Source organism: Periophthalmus magnuspinnatus, chromosome 15 (genome assembly GCF_009829125.3).
Source record: "Periophthalmus magnuspinnatus isolate fPerMag1 chromosome 15, fPerMag1.2.pri, whole genome shotgun sequence".
NCBI lineage: Eukaryota > Metazoa > Chordata > Actinopteri > Gobiiformes > Gobiidae > Periophthalmus > Periophthalmus magnuspinnatus.
Genome location: NC_047140.1, coordinates 29,788,449 through 29,810,936, shown reverse-complemented (window position 1 = coordinate 29,810,936; position 22,488 = coordinate 29,788,449). Strand labels below are relative to the sequence as shown.

Genomic DNA, 22,488 nt, shown 5'->3' with positions numbered 1-22,488 from the left:
TGTGAAGAAAAGCTTTAAATTGTGTTTTCTTTCACAAAGAGTAAAGAGGGAAATTTACTGTTCTGCTGCGGGGCTTTCGGCCTGCCATAAAACTCATTAAAACGGGAATGCAGCTTCTGGTTGAGTCTAGAACATCAAAACAGCATTTAACTTCAGCGTTGGAAATAATTATATAAGAAAGATGATATAAGCGAAACACGTTTTTTTCCGAGCTGAGGAAATAAACATGGCTCTTTTAAAACTGATGCTTAGAAATGTGAAGCTAGGCCTGTCACACTAACACATTTTGAAGTTTGATATGTCGCTGAAGTAAATATAGATGATAAACGGTAATATTGAAACACATTTATGCCACTGACAATAACCCAAAAGCAGATTTAAACCACAAAAACTATCCTAAATCTACAATATTGTTAAAATGAAGCTCTTTAGTTCTTGGTTTGCATCTGTAATAAGTCAGAGAAATGATTAAGTCAACATTTTATGGCGTAAATCTTATCAAGTAACCAAAAAAATAACCAAAAATGTCCCCAAAATATATTGTTCCAACTTTTGAAACCTTTTTCAGCTTGTAGATCATTCATTTGTTGTTAATAGTTTCAACAGCATTTACAGAATAATTAAGTTGGTTTCTTCCTCTGGACATGTCGCTGGCTCATCAGAAATTTTGTTAAAACATGTAGAAATACTTTAAAAGTCTTGGTTTACTTAAAAGTCAAAACTTCAAGTACAAATCTTCGAGCACTGAAAGAGATAAAATGATTAAAAAGCAACGTACAGGAGCAAGCAAGGTTTGTATCTTCACTCTTCAGAAGCAGGAAGTAGGTACAGACGATAAACGATAATATTGAAGCACATTTATGCATTAACACGAGCAGATTTAAACCACACACAAAAAAAACCTATTATGAATCTACAATTTTATTTAAATGAAACTCTTTAGTTCTTAGTTTGCATCTGTTATGAGTCAGAGAAATTATTAATTCAACTTTTTATGGCATAAATCTTATCAAGTTGCCAAAAAATAACCAAAAATGTCCGTGATATTGACTCGAAAAAATATTGTTCCAGCTTTTGAAGTCCTTTTTTCAGCTTCTAAAACAAATATCTGTGCTTGTAGATCATTCATTTATTGTTGATAGTTGGTCAATTTGGTTTCTTTCCCGGGACATGTCACTGGCTCGTCAGAAACTTTGTTAATTCAACCTTTTATGGGTTAAATCTTATCAATTAGCCAAAAAATAACCAAAAATGTCCGTGGTAGTGACCCCAAAACAATATTCTTCTAGCTTTTCCAGTCTTTTGAAGCCTTTTTCAGATTCTAAAACAAATATCCGCAGTTGTAGCTCATTAATTTGTTGTTGATAGTTGGTTCGTTTGGTTTCTTCCCGCGGACATGTCGCTGTCTCGTCAGAAATTTTGTTTAAAAATGTAGAAATGGTTTAAAAGTCTTGGTTTACTTAAAAGAAAATCATAACTAAACAAATGTTCAAGCACTGAAAGAGGTAAAATGATTAAAAAGCAAAGAAAAGAAGGAAGCAGCAGGAGGTAGAGTTGGAAACGGTTATAAAAGACAAAGATTTCACTGCACGTTTATGGAAACCGAGGAAATAAACATGTCCCTTTGAAAACTGCTGCTTTTAAAGATGTGAAGCAGTGCGGGACTTGATAATGACACCGTCTGGTTTGTGTGCTGCAGCTGGAGCAGGTGGAGGCTGAGCTTGTGGCCGACAGAGACTCGTTGCGCAGCTCTGAGGCTCTGAGCACGGACCTGATGAAGGAAAAGGCTTTACTGGAGAAAACCCTGGAGACTCTGCGGGAGAACTCGGAGAGACAGGTACAAGCTTCCAGACTATGGACTTTTTGTACTCTCAGAGCCTTTTATCGGAGACTAGCGCAGTTACAAACCAGATTAATACATGTTCAAACCATAGACTGTCTAAAGCAGGGGCGTCAAACCCATTTTCATTGAGGGCCACATCAGCAAAATGGTCGCCATCGAGGGCCAGATGTGACTGTGGGGCGGCGTAAATGTCACTAAATGTAAACAAATGTCACGTCAAATAAACGAGTTTTAAACTTGTTAAATAACTGTTCCTGTACTTATTACTTATTCAGGGTGCAAATATTACATGTATCTCTAGATAAACTTTTGAATACTTAGCTCCATGTTTAGTGTCTTTCACAACTGTCCCGCCTCAAAACACAAAAAATATACAGGTTTTTCTTGTCTTCACCTTGAGCTTTCTTGAAACTGCCCTCCACACCGACAATTTTCCTCTTCCTGAACATTTTGGGATCATTGTTTCCAAATATTTCTCAGTTGCACTTTTTGGGAAAATCTCAGTAGTTTATGGTTAACGCAGCATGGACTTATTTTAAAATTACAGTTGTGCCTTTTAATTTACCTTCTTGCGGGCCACATATGACAACGTGGTGGGCCGCATTTGGCTCCCGGGCCTTGAGTTTGACACACGTGGTCTAAAGAAATGGACTGGATTGTGTAGAGTGAGTTAATACGAACATTTAAGACCAAAATGTCCAACTATGTATACAGTCTATTGTTTAAACATAACTGAAATACTGCATTTTACTACACTAAAAGTATTTCTGGCCTTTTCTGCCGCCCAGACTGTACTTGATCAATCTCATCGACTGTTGTAGCAGCTCTGTTTGTGGTTTGTGTAATTAATTTTGATCTACCGGGCTGTTAATCAGCTCTACAACACACATTAATATCGGCTCATTGATTTTCTCTGCCACTTTTACTTCCTGTCAGAAAAATATAGTGGCTGCGGACAGTGTTTTTTTTATAGGCTTTGGCTGCGTCCGAATGTCGACCGTAGTGACTAACCCCTCGTTCTTTACATTTGGGTCATGTGATTCTGCCGCGTGGTCCGCTAAACTGTGATAAAACTTGATTTCTAATGATTGGATTCGGCTGACGCAAAGATTTCCGCGCTGATAATAACCACACGAGTTTTTGTAAAGCTGGATCTCATGAAAACAGACTGGATTTAAACAAAAAGTATCTGAAATGTGGAAATTATCGCTCCGTTAACAGCTCAAGCTAAGGTTTGTGGCTAACGCTAGCAACTTTACACAACAACAGTGTTTTATTGATAATCAGCATCAACAGTGCGATAAACCAGCGCTTCTATCTGCTTCATTCAGTCGTATTGTGTCCAGTTAAAGACCTGTCCCGTCAAATGAAGCTCATCGAGGCTAGAGCAGTTATAGCGGCGAATTTGGAGCCAAGTTGCATATTAGGAATTCCGACTGTCGGTATCATAGCAACCAAAGAGCTGTTTACGGACACAATAGCGACATAAAAAAACACTAGGATCGTGTAGAGCGGGTTAATATGAACATTTAAGACCAAAACGACGAGTCTGACAGCAGCAGGTACACAGAGAGAAGCGACAGTTTTTCAATAGGAAGTGAACTGGAGCCAGAATTGATGTAGCTGGAAGTGCGTCCATAGCTATGTCCATTTATTTGTCAGTAAATAAAGATATGAGCATTAATAACAGACAAATCGGGCGCCTTCTTACCCAGACTCACTCCCGCTAGTGTTAGCAACAGGTTTGATTGACACCGTTGCTAAGCGCCTGCTCCCTGCTAAACCAGCGGTGTTGATGAGAAGGGGCGTTACCTTCAACAGCCTCGCTCTGGATTGGCTCTTTGGTTGCTATGATACTCGCGGTCGGAACTGCAAATAAGGAACTCGACTCCAAATTCGTCCCTTTCCGCTTGCACCGCTGGTTTAGCAAGGAGCGACTTAGCCACGCAGTCAACTAAACCTGTTGCTAACGCTAGCGGGAGCAACCTCAGGGAAAGAAGGCGCCTGATTTGTCTTGAGTTAGAGACTTGCTATTTCAAACGTAGTGGCTAGTACTTTGGCTATGTCCATTTATATATACAGTCTATGGCGACCACTATTTGAGCGCATTATTTTCTCACCAACCGGACTTTCGAACACCAATAAAAATGGCTTGACCCTGTTGTGGAACTTCTAATAGCAAAAACCTTAAAAATATATGAAATCTTGAATCAAAAAGTCAGATTAATTAAATGTATTGGTGCACAATTGTCAAAGAAAGTCGTCGTAAATGAGAAGTTGTTCTCAATTGACCCACCTGGTTAAAAAATAAATAAAAAAGATCTGTTCTCCTTGATACTGTCGTTTCGCCCTCAGTCGACAAATGAACGTACATTTGCACAGTGTATTTATACCTTCAAAATAATCGTACCAGTCTTAATCTAGTCCAAATGACTTCAGGCTGCTGGACACATCGTCTTGTACGCTAACAAACGAGATATTCCAATGCGTAACAACAGATAATATCACAAAAATTTGGTCAAAGAGATAGATAATATAACATATCAATACACATTAGGATTTAGGAACTAGTTCAAACAGATATATGACTATACATATGAATACAAGTAAAGATTTAGGGCAAAGAATGACACAAAAACCTCTAAACACTGCCCCCTGTAGGAATAGTGTGGACATTCGGACACATCCTTGGTCTCAGTTGAGCTCATTTCCGCTTCTTTGTTGTAAACTTCGCCTGTCGTTTACCCGTCGTTGCTGGTGTTGTTTTGCAGATGAAGGGTCTGGAGCAGGAGAACAAACACCTGAGTCACACGGTGGCGTCCCTGAGGCAGCGGTGTCAGGTCGGAGCGGAGGCCAGGGTCAAAGACGTGGAGAAGGAGAATCGAGTCCTGCACGAGTCCATCTGCGAGACGACCGCCAAACTCAACAAGCTGGAGTTTGAAAGGAAACAATTGCGTAAGAGGTTTTTGAAGCACGTGTTTTAATGCAGATCAGTCGGTTGGTTTTGATTTTGATGATTGTGTTTTAGGAAAGGAACTGGAAGTGGTGAAGGAGAAGGGAGAGCGGGCGGAGGAGCTGGAGGTGCAGGTGCAGAGGCTGGAGAGGGAAAACGAAAGTCTGCAGAAGAAAGTGGCAAGTTTGGGGATCACGTGTGAAAAGGTAAGTCCATAATGTTTATATAAAAGATAGAACTGTTTATTTTAGGGCTAAAAATGTGTCAAATGTTCAATTTCTTTGCAAATGTGGGAAGATTTTGGGTATTTTTGTTGTGATACGGTGACGTTTGAATTGTACAGGGTTGAAAAAGTAACTTCTGTAGTCGATTATTGCTTCATTTTGCTATTTATTTGCAGTAGTGGAAGTAAAAGTATCTAGTTAAGTAAAAGTATTCTAGTACCTGTTTAAAAATGTACTTCACAGCAAAATTTAAAACTATTTTGTGCAGATTTTGATTCTTATAAAGCTTCAAATGTGTTGATAAAGATAAAGATTTGAGCTGAATTTTGTTCAAAAGAAATAATTCAAACTAACTTTTTTTTGTTTTATTTTGTTTATTTGTTTTGCTCAAATTATGCACCTGCTAAAAATAAACTCTCAGCCTTTTCTGCAGGTTTTAAACTATAATAAATAATACTTTTACTTTCCAGTCCTGCTCAAAAATGTCATGGAGAAAGTACAGATACTGCTCTCAAATATAGTGAAGTAAAAGTAAAAAGTATCCAGTTTAAAATGTGCTTAAGTAAAGTACAGATATCTAAAATATATACTTAAGTGCAGTTCTTTACTACTGTTTGTTGCAGCTCATACCATGTAATGATATTGTCTATTTAAAAACTGTTTTACTGGGGTTATCTTGCATTATTTTAATTGTATAAGTGGCAAAAAAGTAGTTTCAATATTATCGTTTTATCGCAGTAAACAAATTAATCAGCCTCTAAATGAGTTATCGTGACGGGTCTGATCGGCTTTACATTTTATTCAAATTCTAATATTTAAAATTGCAGGTTTTGACTTTGGAGAAGGAGAACATGGAGTTGGAGGCTGAAGGTCGTCATCTGAAAAAGAAGCTGGACACGTTGAAAAACATGGCGTTTCGGTTGGAGGTTTTGGAAAAGGACAATGTCCAAATTGAACAAGAAAATCTGGAGTTGCGTCGCACTGCAGAAACTCTACGATCGGCCGGAGCGAAGGCGGCGGAGCTGGAGGCGGAGAACAGGGAGCTGGAGAGCGAGAAGAGTCAGCTGAAACGCAGTCTGGAGCTCCTGAAGGCCTCATCGAAGAAGAACGAGCGATTAGAGGTACGTCCTGTTTAATATGTGTCAAAGAAGAACTAAAGGACCGATATTACGCAAAATCGTCTCTCGGGAGCGTTAAGCCGTGTTATAATGCTGCTTTCTTCTCAAAAACAGACCTGGAGTTGTGTTTTGTTTCATTCACACATGTTTGAGTCTCTCTTTATAATTATTCTGTACATCTCCAAAGCTCAAAACGCTCTGTTCCACCTTGTGATGTCATGAAGTGGTAGTTTTCACGTTAACAGCTACGTTTTACCTTTTAGTCTAATAGAGATCGGCAACTCCAGGACTGAAATGTTCCAAATGATTCTAGAAATGAAGGTGTGTGGAGTTTAGAAACACAGCGGAGCACTTCCTGTATCACCGCGCGATGACATCACAAGGTGGAACAGAGTGTTTTCAGTTTGAGAGAAGAACTCGGCCTAAATATGCAGGGTTTGTGCGTTGCATGAATGAAACAAAACACAACTGCAGGTCTGTTTGTGACGAGGAAACAACATTATAACATCGATGAGAGAACGGCGTAACGTGGGCCCTTTAATCTGCGTAACGGCTCCAAATTGTTTAATGCGCTGTTACCACGGCTACAAACTAAAACATGTCACCTGCGAATGTGAAAAGCCTGTTCTCTGTCTGAAATAACCAAATATTTGAGACATTTATGGTGTTTTTAAATGACACTAGTCTCGACGACGTCCTACTCAGAGCAGTTGAGCATTAGTTTACCCGTTGCTATGGTGATTATGAATATGATTTTCCTGCGGGACTTTACTGTGGCAAAATGTACTGTACAAGCCAGAACAATACACGCAGTACTTATATTTTTCTGTTTTATTACACTACCAGTCTAATGTTTGAATATACCCTTTCATTCAGTGTTTTTTTTTCTTTATTTTGACTAATTTTTACGTTTTATGTAACACAAAAGACGTCAAATATATGAAGTAAAATGAACGGAATCGCGTAGTAAAGAAAAAAAGTTCTTCTTGCTTCTTTTCTGAACACGAGAGCTATTGTAGGCCGTAACCGACGCCAAAACGACAGAAAGAGAGCAGCATTTTCCACTCACTAGAGCCAGTCTCCAAAACAAACCAGTAACTGACCACGATGAACCTGTCGGCATGGCAACCAGGCGTCGCACGCGAAAGAAGTTGCATAAACAGCGACGGGAGCAACAAAAGGTGTCAACTCTGAACTGAAGTCAAAATATCAGAGCATTACAAGATATTTGAAGTCTTAAAATGTAGAAAGTTGTAAAAATAAAGAAGAAAAACATTGAAAATCTGGCTCCAATTCACTTTCTATTGAATAACTGTCTCCTCTCGCTCTGTCTCCCTCCTGCTGCTGTCAGACTCTTCATTTTGGTCTTAAATGTCCGTATTAACCCGCTCTACATGATGCTGCTTTGATAAAGGACTCAGAGAAGTAATAAAAAAACAGGATGGAAAATTCGGTAAAGGAAGAAGTAGTTTAACGAGCAGCGTTGTAGAAAATAAACAAAAGGAATCGAAAATACTTAAACAGAAGGTACTTGAAAGGTTTTAAACAAAAGAGGAACAAAGGTCAAGTTAACTAAGGCACAAATTTTACAATAACAACAAAATCTTGACAAAATTGGATTATTGTAATGCTCTTTATATTAGTCTGAACCAAACTTCTCTCGCACGTCTCCAACTTGTTCAAAACGCAGCTGCTCGTCTTTTAACCGGTACAAAAAAACGGGAACACATTACACCTGTCTTGACGTCCCTACATTGGCTCCCTGTCTCTTATTGAATTGACTTTAAAATCCTTCTGTTTGTCTTTAAATGCCTCCACGGCCTCGCTCCACAGTATCTGTCCGACCTGCTTCAACCCTCTGCTCCTGCTCGCTCAGGTCTGCAGATCGTTCACTGTTAGTCGTCCCCAAAACGAGGAGGAAACTTCGTGGGGACCGGGCCTTCTCTGTGGCTGGTCGCGTTGCCCCTGCACATTAGACAGGCTGAGTCACTTTGTACTTTTAAATCCGCTCTTAAAACGCACTTTTCCTCTTCAGCTTTTCACTGATATGTTGACTTTTATAGTGTGCAGTTTGTAGTTATTTATTTGTACATCTGTCATTTATCTTTGTTTTTAAAATGTCTGTTGTGTGCTGCACTCTGGTCAAATCTGTTTTTAAAGTGCAGTAGAAATAAAGTCGGATTGGATTGGATTTGGTCGAGGGAGGCGGCTGTGGGTGAACCTCGGGATCGTCCAGGCTGGGAAACAGTCGTCCAATCAGCAACGAGGACGCACACAGACAGGATTTGATCGGGGGGAAAGCGACAGATTCAGGCACAAACACGAAACATAATAAACAAAGAATAACAATGAAAAGTACTTAATGTTTTGGGCTGTAACACTGTTTTTATTTTGCTATTTTTTATTTTGTCCGTAAAGCAAATTCTGACAAATCAGGCGCCTTCTTTCCCCGAGGTCACTCCCGCTAGCGTTAGCAACAGGTTTGATTGACAGCGTTGCTACGTGTCCGCTCCCTGCTAAACCGTCGGTGCAGGCGAAAAGGGGCGTTACTTTCAACAGCCTCGCTCCTGATTGGCTCTTTGGTTGCTATGATACTCGAGGTCGTAATTCCAAATATAGAACTCAGCTCCAAACTCGACACTATAACTGCTAGCCTCGATGAGCAATAGTCAACTTTTTTATACAGTTTATGCTGCAAACCTGAAATTATTGTAGTCCTGTGATAGTAGAGTTACAATAAAACGTTAAGATTACTGATTTTCGTTGTTTTGGTTCTAAAAAATGATTTAAAAACAACTAATAATGGTCATTTTTATGTCACTCTCGCGTCAAACTGTCTTCAAATCTGTTTCTGGGGCTGGTTTTGTCTGGGGAATGACTTAACTAGTTCAGTGTCTTAAAATAACCCCCCTGCTTCACCCCTCTCTCAGGTGAGTTACCAGGGCCTGGATACGGAGAACCAGCGCTTACAGAAGGCTCTGGAGAACAGCAGCAAGAAGATCCAGCAACTCGAGGTGGAGCTTCAGGAAGTGGAGACGGAAAATCAGACGCTACAGCGGAGTTTGGAGGAGCTGAAGATCTCGAGTAAACGCCTGGAGCAGCTGGAGCAAGAGGTTTGAAGCTTTTGTGGTGTAATTCCGAGTTTAAACATGAAAGTAAATAGTAAATAGTGAGCAAAATGTTGATGTTTGTTATTATTTTTATTATAATCCTGTAAAAAGTCAAGGTTTAGGTTCAAGAATCACAGGAAAAAGTAATAAAATGAAAAGTTAACCTGCCGACATTGCTGCTAATCTGTGAAAATATTTTTTATAGTCACTATTTGAATTTCACAGGTCTCTTTAACAACTAAAACATTTGATTCGTGTCCATTTTGGATTTCTCTCATCTCTGTTTCATTTAATTTATTTTTATTTGAGCACAATACTTAAAGAGCCCATGTTATGCTGTTTTTTGATGTGTTCTAATGTTGTTTCCTCGTCAAAATCAGACCTGGAGTTGTGTTTTGTTTAATTCAAACATGTTCAACACGCAAACCTTGTTCTTCCCCCAAATGGAAAATGCTCTGTTTCACCTTGTGATGTCATGTGGTAATACAGGAAGTGCCTAAAGTACATATATAGTTGTCTCTTGTTTATCGTGGGGGTTACATTCTAAAAATAACCCGCAATAGATGAAATCCGTGAAGTATTAGCTTCATTTTTTACAATTATTCTATGTTTTTGTCTGTAAAACCCCTCACCACACACTTTATACACTTTTCTCACACAGGCGTTAACATTTTCTCACATTTCTCTCTCGTTTAAACTCTCTCAAAGTTCAAACCTTCGTAGGCGTCTTTGTCGGTGCAGAACGTTTCGTCGACATTGTGGGTTTTGTCGGGGAGAAAACAAATCGCAAACGTACAGCACTTCAGAGTCACACTGAGATCCAACGTTTATGTAAATTTGTCTGAACACATTCTGTACTGGACAGGAGACACGGCACGGAGGAGACTGATGGACAATGGTCTACAGTCCAACAGCCAATCAGGACGCACGACACAATGGTCTACAGTCCAACAGCCAATCAGGACGCACGACACAATGGTCTACAGTCCAACAGCCAATCAGGACGCAGAACACAATGGTCTACAGTCCAACAGCCAATCAGGACGCACAACACAATGCACGCTCATACACTGTAAAAAAAAAGTGAAAAATTGCACTAAAAAACTCAGCGAAACAGCGAGACCACGAAAGATGAACCGCGATATAGTGAGGGACAACTGTATTACACCTTCTCTAGAATCACTTGGATCTTTTCAGACGCATCTCTGCTGAACTAAAGGTAAAAATGAGCTGCCTCTTCATGACATCACAAGGTGGAACAGAGCATTTTGAGCTTTGGGCGATGTAGACACACTAATAATAAAGAGTTACTCAAACGTGTGAATGAAACAAAACAAAACCCCAGGTCTGTTTTTGAGGAAGTAACAGAATTATAACATGACTTAAAGCTCACAAGAATACATTTTTTGCATAATATAGGACATTTTAAGACATAAAATATATTTAAAAACTGCATCTAACTTCTGCTTCTTCTCGTTTGCGGTTGTGCTTTAGAACAAAGTGCTGGAGCAGGAAACGTCGCAGTTGGAGAAAGACAAAAAGCTCCTGGAGAAAGAGAACAAACGTCTGAGGCAACAGGCCGAGATCAAAGACTCCAAACTCGACGACAACAACCAGCGGATCTCTGCTCTGGAGAAAGAGAACCGCAACATGGGCAAAGAGATGATCTTCTTCAGAGACTCGTGCACCAGAGTCAAAGACCTGGAGAGAGAGAACAAAGAGCTGCTGAAACAGGCCAGCATCGACAAGAAGACGCTCGTCACGCTCAGAGAGGTACGTTTGTGTTTGTTTAAAGCAAAATCCACTTTTCAGAGATTTTGACCATGTTATATAATTATATTTTTAAAATGAGTGTCTGAATATAAAGGTAAATGTTGCAGTTTTTAGTCTTGGTTTAGTCCTGGTTTAGTCCTAGTTCGGTCCCGGTTCAGTCCCGATTTAGTCCCGATTTAGTCCCGATTTAGTCCCGATTTAGTCCTAGTTCAGTCCTGGTTCGGTCCCCGTTAATCCTGGTTCGGTCCCGGTTCGGTCCCGGTTCGGTCCCGGTTCAGTCCTGGTTTAGTCCCAGTTCGGTCCCGGTTCGGTCCCGGTTCGGTCCCGGTTCAGTCCTTGTTCAGTCCCGGTTCAGTCCCGGTTTAGTCCCAGTTCAGTCCTCCTTCGGTCCCGGTTCAGTCCCGGTTCAGTCCTCCTTCGGTCCCGGTTCAGTCCCGGTTCAGTCCTGGTTTAGTCCTGGTTCGGTCCCGGTTCAGTCCTCCTTCGGTCCCGGTTCAGTCCCGGTTCAGTCCTGGTTTGGTCCTGGTTCGGTCCCGGTTCAGTCCTCCTTCGGTCCCGGTTCAGTCCCGGTTCAGTCCTGGTTTAGTCCTGGTTCGGTCCCGGTTAATCCTGGTTTAGTCCTGGTTCAATCCCAGTTCGGTCCCGGTTTAGTCCCGATTTAGTCCTGGTTCGGTCCTGGTTAATCCTGGTTTAGTCCCGGTTAATCCTGGTTTAGTCCCGGTTAATCCTGGTTTAGTCCCAGTTCAGTCCCGGTTTAGTCCTGGTTCAGTCCATGGGAGTGGGTCTTTCCTTCACTGTGGTTCTCCTCTAGGTTTTTCTTTTTCCCACTGTGGTTTTTGTTTGTTATTTTTTAGTTTAGTTTAGTTTTTTTTCTTGTGGAGAAGGATGTTCTAAGGACAGGGGGCGCTCTGGGACACTTCTTCTTCACTGCTTCTTTCACCTGTTTCACTGTTGATTTTCTAACTTTCTGTTGTTTTAACTTCACATAAATGTCTGAAAATGTTATTCCATTAACACACTGCATTTACAGAGTGAGGTTTAAGGAAAATCTTAAATCCTGATCCAGTTTACCGACGCTGAATTTCATAATCATACTACTATATAATACTAATAATACATACTTTTAAAATAAATAAAACTAAAACAAACCTGTGTGTTTAGGAGCTGGTGAGTGAAAAGCTCCGGACTCAACAGATGAACAACGATCTGGAGAAACTGACGCACGAACTGGAGAAGATCGGACTCAACAAAGAGCGACTTCTACACGATGAAAGCTCCGACGACAGGTAACGCCATTTTAGACTTACATATACGCCCCCTACAGGTGCATTTAGTATTTAATAAAAGCTCCAGAAAGGCAGTTGTCTCCTCAGTATATGAAAGTGACAATATTTGGAGTTTTTTTGGGTAATTTTTTGGTTATTTTTTGGCTATTTGATCAGATTTAAGCCGTAAAATTTTAAATTACTAACTACTATGACTCATTTCAGATGCAAACTACATAAAAAACTGTTTCATTTTGCTGTTTATTCATCGCAGCTCATGATTTTTAACAATATTGTAGATTCAGAATAGCTTTTGTGGCTTAAATCTGCTCTTTGTGGCTTAAATCTGTTTTTGTGTGAGTGGCATAAATCAGTTCAATATTATTATTATTTATCGTCGATATTTACTTCAGTGAACTTCAAATTTTGTTATCGTGACAGGAATATTTGTAAATAACTGTACATTTTAGATGAACTTTGTCTTTATGCGAATTGTCTTAATGAATTTTGACTATTTTAAATGTTTAACGAGGAAGTGGATTGTGGGTAATTTAAAGAGACACTGATGAAATATTGTTGTTGGAGGCACTTTTAAATCGTCTCTAAGTTATTTTGTACCTGCTCAACGATTGCACATGGAAAGGTGCTTAAATCAGCATCTTTTCTCTTTACAATTAATCCCTTCTGTGCATTGTCCTTGTTTTAAATAAATAAATAAATACAAACTTTAAAAAATGTATGAATTCTTCTCAGGTTTAAGCTCCTGGAGTCGAAGCTTGAGTCAACTCTGAAGTCGTCTTTAGAGATCAAGGAGGAGAAGATCGCTGCTCTAGAGGCGAGATTACAGGAGTCGTCAAACCTCAACCAGCAGCTTCGACAAGAGCTTAAGACGGTTAGTAACACGCGATCATAGACTGTTTATATAAATGGACAGCGCTAACCTGCTAGCCTCTGCGTTCTAAATGGAAAGCGAGCATAAACGCTGTTCTGGCTCCGTCGACTTGAAAAATTGTCGCCGCTCTCTCTGTAATTGCTGCTCTACATGATCCTGGTGTTTCTATTTCTTCTATTTCTTTGATGCTAAGCGCCTGCTCTCTGCTAAACTAGAGGTACGGACAGCCTCGCTCCTGATTGGCTCTTTGGTTGCTATGATACTCGTCGGGAATCCAAATATGTAACTCTAAATTCACTCCTATAACCGCTAGCCTCGATGAACTTCAACTGACTGGAGCCAAACACTCACTTAGTCCACTTCTTTATACAGTCTATGCATCCGATCCATTTATTTAATTGTTTTTTATTGTAAAGTCATTGTCAAATACGTCGACGCAGCACAGACAAAGCCGTTAGAATCCACTTAAGCGTTTACAGCCACTCCAAATAACAAAACCTCATTCTGCAGCCAACAACAACAACGCGCTGTGCTGAAATCATTCCCAGTGTTTGAAAATGTAGAGTGTTCTCCAGGCAAATTCATTATTTATTCACTCGCTGCACTTCTATCGCCACTTTATCTATTCATGAGGCGGCAGGAGTCTGTCAGAGGCTGAGGTGGAGGCGAGACTTTGTGCTTCGCTTCGGGGGGTCCGTACTTGAACGCTCGGCTCAGGTTTTGAGTGGGCTGCCTGTTAACCTGTCGGCGTTATTACTCTGTGCTCTCAGGTTCAGTGACGCCTTGCGGTTTCATCATTTCCGATAACGTATATAGTTATAATCAAGCCTCGGGGTCTAAACATGGCCGCCCCTTGAAGTCGAAGGGCCGTGCTCGATGGCGCATGTCGCTAGTTTAGCCTTTAGCGGTTTGGTACATCCGGTCGACCAGGCGCAGTTGAGCTACTCCCACGAGACTTTGACGAGAGCGAGCGGAGCGGACGCAAACGAGGCAAGGGAATAATAAATAAATAATAATAAATAATAATGTTTGTGCTTCCAGGAGCTTCTGAAACATGCTCGTTCGTGTCGTACCACGTGACCGCTCTAACCAATCAGAGCTTAGCTAGACACGACGTAGAGCGTAGCCAAAGCTAACGGTTAAAAAGCATTAAGACAACAGACAGATTTTGAGCTGACAAAACGTTTATGATCTGAAAATAGGTAAAAATCACAACAAAATTTGATCTTTTATGAAAGCTGTAGGTGCCCTGTCAGCCCCGTCAATCCTCGTCAGTCCCTGTCAACCTCCGTCAGTTCCCGTCAGTCTCCGTCAGCCCCCGTCAGCTTCCGTCAGTCCCCGTCAGTCCAGTCCCTGTCAGTCCCCCTCTCAGCCTCCGTCAACCTCCGTCAGTTCCCGTCAGCCCTCGTCAGTCCCCGTCAGCCCTCGTCAGTCCCCGTCAGCCCCCCTCTCAGCCTCCGTCAGCCTCCGTCAGCCTCTGTCAGTCCCTGTCAGTCCCTGTCAGTCCCTGTCAGTCCCCAAACACAGTTTGTGATTATATTCCGCTCTAAGAGAAAAATCCTTTCTGGGCAGGAGGTATTTTTTGTTGTACCATTGAGTGGCCACTAATCCAACTAACGACGGCTCTGATCAGCAGAACACTTTTCCAGTTATTTGAATAGATCCATGAATTATGTGCATATCCTCCCAAGGTGAAGAAAAACTACGAAGCTCTGCGACAAAGAGAGGAAGAGGAAAGGATGGTCCAGAGCTCGCCCCCTAAAGGCGGGGAGGACCAAAAGTCTGCGAATAAATGGGAGAAGGAGAGCCACGAGGCCACACGAGAACTGCTCAAAGTCAAAGACCGGCTTATTGAGGTGGAAAGGAATGTAAGTTATAATCTCTCACACTTTGTAGATTGAACACTGTTTCTAAATTGATGTAATGATGTTTAAATATCTGTGCAGAACGCGACACTTCAGGCGGAGAAAGCTGCTCTGAGAAGCCAGCTCAAACAACTAGAGACTCAGAGCTCCAACCTCCAGGCTCAGATCGTGGCTCTGCAGAGACAAACCGCCTCTTTACAGGAGAACAACACAACGCTGCAAACTCAAAACGCAAAGCTGCAGGTAACGAGCGCACATGCAGCAGCCTTTATATCCAAAACGTCCTATATAAAAATGAGGTTTGTGTGTAGGCGTCGGTAGCGGTGGAAGGTATAAGGACGATTCTCACTGATAAATTATTCATTCAGTTGAAATTTGAAGTTATTTTAACCAAAAAAAAGCCAAATATGCACATCAGAACATTATTTTGGAACAGATATAGCCTCTGTTGTCTTCTCCAGGTTGAAAACTCCACGCTGAGCTCCCAGAGTGCGTCGCTCATGGCCCAGAACGCCCAGCTGCAGAGCCAGCAGAGCGGGCTGGAGGGGGAGAGAGAGGGGGCGCTGAGGGAGAAGGAGGAGGTGCGGTCCACGTACGAACTTCTGCTGAGAGACCACGAGAAGCTGGCCGCGCTCCACGAGAGGCAGGCCGCCGAGTACGAGGCTCTGATCGGAAAACACGGAGGTCTGAAGAGCTCGCACAAAAGTCTGGAGCAGCAACACCGAGACCTGGAGGACAAGTACGACACCAGTTACATGGACAATAGTGGTTAATCTTACTACTGTTGCGTCTTTATTTTGTGTTTTATTCGCAGGTACAAGCAGCTGTTGCAGAGGAAAGCAGATCTAGAGCAACTGGAAAAAAGTCTGAAGGAGCAGCAAGAAAAAATGACATCTGAAAATGAGGCTCACAAGGCGACGGCTGATAAGTGCAGACTGCTCAAAGAAGAAAATGAAAGGTCAGTGTCGCTCCTTTCTGCGCAACTGCCGCTGTCAGACTCGTCATTTTGGTCTTAAATGTTCGTATTAACCCGCTCTACACGATCCTGACTTTTTTATTTCACTATTGTGTCTGTAAATCAAGATATGAACATTAATAACAGACAAATCAGGCGCCTCCTTTCCCCGTTTTTGCTCCCGGTAGCGTTAGCAACAGGTTTGATTGACAGCGTTGCTAAGCGTCCGCTCCCTGCTAAACCAGCGGTGCGGGCGGGAAGAGGCGTTACCTTCAACATCCTCGGTTTTGGATTGGCTCTTTGGTTTCAATGATACTCGCAGTTGGAATTTCAAGCTCCAAATTAGCCGCTATAACCTGCTCTAGCCTCGATGAGCTTCATTTGACTGGAGCCGAACGCTGTGGGTGACGTCACACTCACTTTCCCCTTTGCTCCATTATCTTATGTGTATTTTATATTTATGCTTGTTTTGGGGCATGGCCGGTCGCCGTATAAATAGGCGCTTTTGTGTTTGACCTGGTGGGACTCTCCTGTTTTTCACCTTTTGTTTGATAAGTTTAGTTTGGGGATGGTTTTGGTTTTACGTTAGCGATGTCTGAACCAGCTTCTACGTCCCTGTTTTTACTTTGTTTTGGACATGGGAGAGAGTTTTTGGGCATTTTAAAGTAAAATAAACTTCAAATTAACTGCTTAACTTTTCGTAACCCGTTTGACTTCTGTGTCCTATACATTATACCTGATTTTAACTCTTTAAAACATGAAAAACAGCTATTTCATGTTAAGCTGTTTGTAATTATTCGTGTATTCCTCACTTTATTAACACATTCCTCCTCGCATCTTAATTATTCACTGTGATTAGTTCATAAACGGATTTCACAAGCCAGAAAACGCTCTGAAATTTCACGCAGACAGCACATTACCGTCTCATTTTGACCCTAAGAGCTGCTTTTATAAAAACGGTCTGTACTGGGACGTATGGTAAACGGTAAATCGTCACATTTTTTATAATCAAAGCGCTTTACATAAAGGAGCCGCTCTACCAACTGAGCTCCTGTCGCCTAAATATCGTTTGCTTTTCTTTCAGACTCAACACGACGTATCAGCAGCTCATGAAGGACAATGAGACGCTGCAGCTCGACCATAAAAACATAAAGAGCCAACTGAACAACGCCAAACTGGAACAGACCAAACTGGAGGCCGAGTTCTCCAAACTGAAGGAGCAATATCAACAACTGGACATTACATCGACCAAACTCACCAACCAGTGCGAGGTAAGAGACCGAGGAGGAAGTCAAACGAGTGACAAAAGATTTATGTCGAGAATATTCAACGATTCCAACATTTGCGCTTCTTACAGTTTCAAATATGACTCTTTGAATACAGCAGAATCTCTCCATCGGTACATTTTTTGTCTGTCCCACAACATTAACTCTAAAATAAACTGTATTTTAGATGCATTTTATGTTCAAACAGTTACTCATTATTCAAATACTGTATTTTCCAGACTATAAATTGCAGTTTTTTTTTCATAGTTTGGACGGAGAATGCGATTTATATGTGAAAATATGTTTTTTTTCTTCATTATTATGCATTTTTTGGCTGGTGTGACTTATACTCCAGTGCGACTTATACTCCAGAAGTAGTAGTTTCAAACACTTTTCTACTTGAGTCATTTTATGTTAAAGCAGACCTCTTGTACTCGTGTGTGTAGCTATGATCTATGACACTCGTGGATCATTATGTTATAATTTGGACATTTTAAATCACAATATTCATGTAAAACAACTTGGTAAAAGAAAAATGTCTGCTGAGTTCCGCTTTAGAAAACTGCGGCGTCCAATGGAAACTAATGTCACAACAAAGAGTCGATCGATAGCTACGGATCAAACTAGCGAGCAACAGATTTTTTTTTTTCACCCCTAAAAAAAGATCTTTAAACTGCCCATACTACGCCATTTTCTGGTCTGTTCTAATGTTATTTCCTCGTCACAAACAGACCTGGAGTTGTGTTTTGTTTCATACACACGTTTAACACACAAACAAACCTGCAGATTTAGGTTGAGAAAACACTTTGTTCCACCTTGTGATGTCATCATGTGGTAATACAGGTAATACAAGCGCTCCAGGAAGTGCGTTTTTAAACTCCGCTAGAATCATTTGGATAATGTCAGCCCTGGAAATGCCAATCTCTACTGAACAAAAAGGTGAAAAGTAGCGGTTAATTTGAAAACTACCGGCTGAACGGAGCATTTTGAGCTTTGGAGATGAAGAGACGCACAACTCCAGGTCTGTTTTTGATAAAGTAACAGCAACCTACCATGTCTTAAAGCTCACAAGAGTCAGTTTTGCGTAATATAGAACCTTTAAAATCCGCCTACTCTTACTTAATAATAATAATAATAATAATAATAATAATACATTTTAGAATAGAATAGATCTTTATTGTCATTGCAACATGCCACATGTACAACGAAAATTAAAAAGTGTCAAGCAGTTTAAGGTGCTAAGGAAACAAACCCCCCTCACACACACATCATACATCATACATCCCACCTATTTCACAATCACATACAAATAATAAATATATAAAAAAATACATATATTTAGTACGTGCGGGTATGTTTATTTAGTATAGTTATGATTGTAGGATAAAAACTATTCTTCAGCCTGTTTGTCCTCGCTCTGATTGATCTATATCTCCGACCCGACGGTAAAAGTTCAAACAGAGAGTCCCCGGGGTGTGAGGTGTCCCCGAGGATGTGTTGACCCTTTTTAAGACAGTGGAAAGTGTGTAAGTCGGTCATTTTACTTGTTATGCGCCTTTCATGGCTCTCGAGGTCGCCGTACATCAAGACACCAAAATAGAACAAGTGTAAAATGATTTAAAAAACAAACATAGATTAAAGCAAATATAGATTAAAAGACAGAGCAGTTATGGTCAGAGAGGTCAGGGTGAGAAGGGCTTTTCTAAACAGATGAGTTTTGAGTTTAGATTTGAAGTGTGAGAGTAAGTGTGTGTGTTGCGGAGGTCATGGGGGAGGGAGTTTCCAGAGCTGGTGACGAGACGGGGAGGAGGGACAGTGAGGTGCAGAAGAAGAGGAGGAGCGGAGGGAGCGGGCGGGTGTGGAGATGTGAATGAGGTCAGACAGGTATGGAGGGGCCAGGTTGTGGAGAGATTTGTTGAGATCAAAGTTTGGCCGCTCTACCCTCCTCTCCTCATTCATGTTTACACGCAGCTGTCTTAACTACGACCCTCCCGTCCCCAGCTGTTGTTTTAAGGACCTGAGGCGTCTTTTTAATTTCTGTTTTGATTTTCAGCTGTTGAGTCAGTTAAAGGGAAACCTGGAGGAGGAGAACCGTCACCTGCTGGACCAGATCCAGACCCTGATGCTGCAGAACCGCACTCTCCTGGAGCAGACCATGGAGAGCAAGGACCTCTTCCACGTGGAGCAGAGACAATACATGTAACTGCTGCTTTTGACCTCCGACCTTTGACGTTCAACCTCTTTGTTACACGTTTGCACGGCTAGATTCGAACGCTAATCTGACCTGTGCTTGGTTTATCTTAGAGACAAGCTGAACGAGCTGAGGAGACAGAAAGAGAAGCTTGAGGAGAAGATAATGGACCAGTATAAGTTTTATGACCCTTCACCTCCGCGCAGGTACGAACGACCTTAAGTTACATGTTTTTTTTGTGTGTTTTAACTTTAAAGGTTGACAAAATGATGCAAAAATCTGATCCTAATTGATAATAAAAATGTTTACAGACTAGATGTTTATTTGAGCAGGAACAGATACTTTGAGTTTTGGAGTTTTAAAATAATCTGGAGCTTTAGAGATTATTATAACTATTATTTAGTTTTGAAAATGGCTATTACCTTGCGGAATTGTTGTTATAGTAAATGGTAAATAGGTTAATTTTTATGTAGCGCTTTTCCGCCTTCAAGCCTCAAAGTGCTTTACGTCAAAGAACCACTCATCTGTTCAATAAATCGGTGTCAAATATAGTTGTGTGCAAAAATATCGAAATATCATGGGCTGCTGTGTTGATATATCACCAAGAGTATTTTATTTTTTTATTATTTTTTGTGTATTTTACCATATTATTCCATCACGGCGCTACATTTGTGTGACTTGCTTAGAGGAAAGAGACTCATTTAAGCAGAACATTTGACATTAGAGTCGCTGTTTTGATGATTAAAACGGGTTTACTTCACATCAACTTTGGTTTAACAAAGACTTTTCGTAGTTTCGTGGAGTTTCGCAGTTGTTTTAGTCGATCTGTTGTGATGCTTTGAGTCTTTAAACTGCACATGTCCCCGTGTAAATATGGAGCTTAGTATAAACTGTGGTAGAGAAATACTCCCCGATTGATGTTTTTTTAGTTGGTAAAATGCACAAAACTAAATGCACTTTGTTATGTTCATTCATCTTAAATAAATGGAAGATAAATAAAAAAAAAACATTAAAATAGGGTTGATCATTAAGTTTGCAGAAAGCCTTTATTTTTCACTGAATCGTATCGAATCAATTTGAAATATATTGATCGTATTGTATCGAATCAACAGTGCACTGTATCGAGATAAGTATCGTATCTGCAACTTCTTAATGAATCCCAGCGCTAATCGAGTATCGTGTCGACACTTTTAATTTGTCCTGTCTCTTCTCTGGGCGACAGTGGCTCAGTCGGTAGAGCGTTTGTCCAATGATCTGAAAGTTGGCGGTTTGACGTAAACATCATCGAGTGAGCGTTCAAAACCACCGAGCCAGATGTTGGCGGTGCGATTCCAGCTCTAACAGATGAACGCTGTCGTTGTTTCCTTGTGTGAGCGTCTTTAAGGTGGGGAAGCGTTATTCGAAGTTACCGCAGGCGCCGCCATCGTTGTTTGGATTGTGTTATTTTGTTTGGAGCTGGCGATTTTGACAGTAAAATACGTTCTACTGGGACTACGGAACCGTTTTAAAGAACCGTGAGGTGTTAGTCACATAAACATAGAACATTTTACACATTTTACACACTGTTTATCAGATTTTTGAAGCGAAACTTTCCCTAAATTTGCCATTGACCCGTTAAAAAACCCCACAAAGAAAGTGCAGTTTGTAGCGTTTAGAGCCGAAAGCGATCGCTGCCGATTAAGGTGAATATTTCCGACGTGACCTCTGACCATGTGATCATTTCCAGGCGTGGAAACTGGATCACTCTGAAGATGAAGAAGCTGATCAAGCCAAAGAGGGAGAGGATGCGCTCGCTCACTTTGACCCCGTCCCGCTCAGAGTCAGGTGACGCTCTGGCTCTGCCTCTGGACAGTCAGGACAGCTCCTCCATCGGCTCCGGCACCAACTCTCTGGACGACACGCTCACGCAGAAGAGGAGCAACAGTGAGTACAGCTTAAACACTGATAAAACGATCTTTAAAAACAGATCTTTGGACGACTGCTGCGTTCAAACCTCACTGTTAGCGTCACTACTTCCTGTCCAGGTGTATTTCTTTGAGGTTTTTGCAGAGTCACGCTTAAATTAATCAGTATTTAAAGATAAAAACGGTGGACAGAGACTTGAGAGCGACTGTTAAAGACTAAACTAAAAGAGGGAAAAAAACTTCAGTGGAGAAAAACTTTAGAAAACGACTAATTTTGAAGCATATTAAATCTTAAAACATCACAAACTGAAGTAATCGACATATAAAAACAATCACACAGTCTTTATTTTAATTACTCTTGAATGTAGAGGTTGTTTATTTTATATTTTAAGCTTTGAATAAAAATCAGCATTAGGTTTGAGACACAGTGAGCTACTGAAATCATAATTATTTCAAATGATTGCTCTTATATTGTCAATTTTAACCTTTATATAACTATAGATGTAATATAATTGATCAGTATTTAGTAGTTTCTTAGACTGTAGATAGAAGAGTGGATTTGTTTTAGGTTATGCAGCGTTACTTAAGTAAAAGTAGAGATACAAAGGTAAAAAGTTACTCAAAAGTTACTCTATCTAAGTAAAAGTATTAAAGTACCTGTTTAAAAATGTACTTAAAGAGTAAAAAGTAAAAGTAAATGTAGTGATATTGGTTAAAAATGATCCATATTTTGTTCAACTTTAACCACACAAAATTAAAATAATAAATATGTATATAAAAGCAATAAAACAATAACCAATAAAATCAAATAAAACAAGCAAATAAAATCGAAAGGAACAAATCCATAAAAGACAGAGGACCACACGACTCACGCAGAGTTAAAAGCCACAGAGTAAAAGTGGGTCTTAAGACGAGACTTAAAACTCTCCACAGTTGGAGCTGTTTTGACGTGAGGAGGCAGAACATTCCAGAGCTTTGGACCAGCCACAGAAAAGGCTCTGTCTCCTCTGGTTTTAAGTCTCGTCTTAGGCCCCATGAGCTGGAGCTGGCCCTCGGACCTCAGTGTGTGCGCTGGAGTATAAATTTGGATGAGGTCCGAGATGTGATCTGGGGCCAGTCCATTCAAAGCT

At 40.8% G+C, this 22,488-nt stretch overlaps 1 protein-coding gene across 7 annotated transcripts in view; it reads left to right on the top strand.

Annotated features, from left to right (window-relative positions):
* ccdc88ab (coiled-coil domain containing 88Ab) overlaps window positions 1-22,488 on the top strand; it is a 109,163-nt gene that overhangs the window by 72,749 nt on the left and 13,926 nt on the right. For all 7 annotated transcript variants that reach the window (XR_008648982.1, XM_055227379.1, XM_055227378.1 and 4 more), the window contains exons 14-29: window positions 1,700-1,837; window positions 4,615-4,798; window positions 4,872-5,002; window positions 5,848-6,141; window positions 9,069-9,251; window positions 10,743-11,021; window positions 12,183-12,307; window positions 13,040-13,178; window positions 14,870-15,046; window positions 15,125-15,286; window positions 15,505-15,782; window positions 15,858-16,001; window positions 17,083-17,269; window positions 19,317-19,462; window positions 19,568-19,660; window positions 21,181-21,377. Coding sequence is in view for 6 of the 7 variants with exons in the window: in XM_055227379.1 (XP_055083354.1) it covers window positions 1,700-1,837; window positions 4,615-4,798; window positions 4,872-5,002; window positions 5,848-6,141; window positions 9,069-9,251; window positions 10,743-11,021; window positions 12,183-12,307; window positions 13,040-13,178; window positions 14,870-15,046; window positions 15,125-15,286; window positions 15,505-15,782; window positions 15,858-16,001; window positions 17,083-17,269; window positions 19,317-19,462; window positions 19,568-19,660; window positions 21,181-21,377 (2,857 nt within the window). In the remaining variant the exon portion in view is untranslated. The remainder of the gene's footprint in view (window positions 1-1,699; window positions 1,838-4,614; window positions 4,799-4,871; window positions 5,003-5,847; window positions 6,142-9,068; window positions 9,252-10,742; window positions 11,022-12,182; window positions 12,308-13,039; window positions 13,179-14,869; window positions 15,047-15,124; window positions 15,287-15,504; window positions 15,783-15,857; window positions 16,002-17,082; window positions 17,270-19,316; window positions 19,463-19,567; window positions 19,661-21,180; window positions 21,378-22,488) is intronic.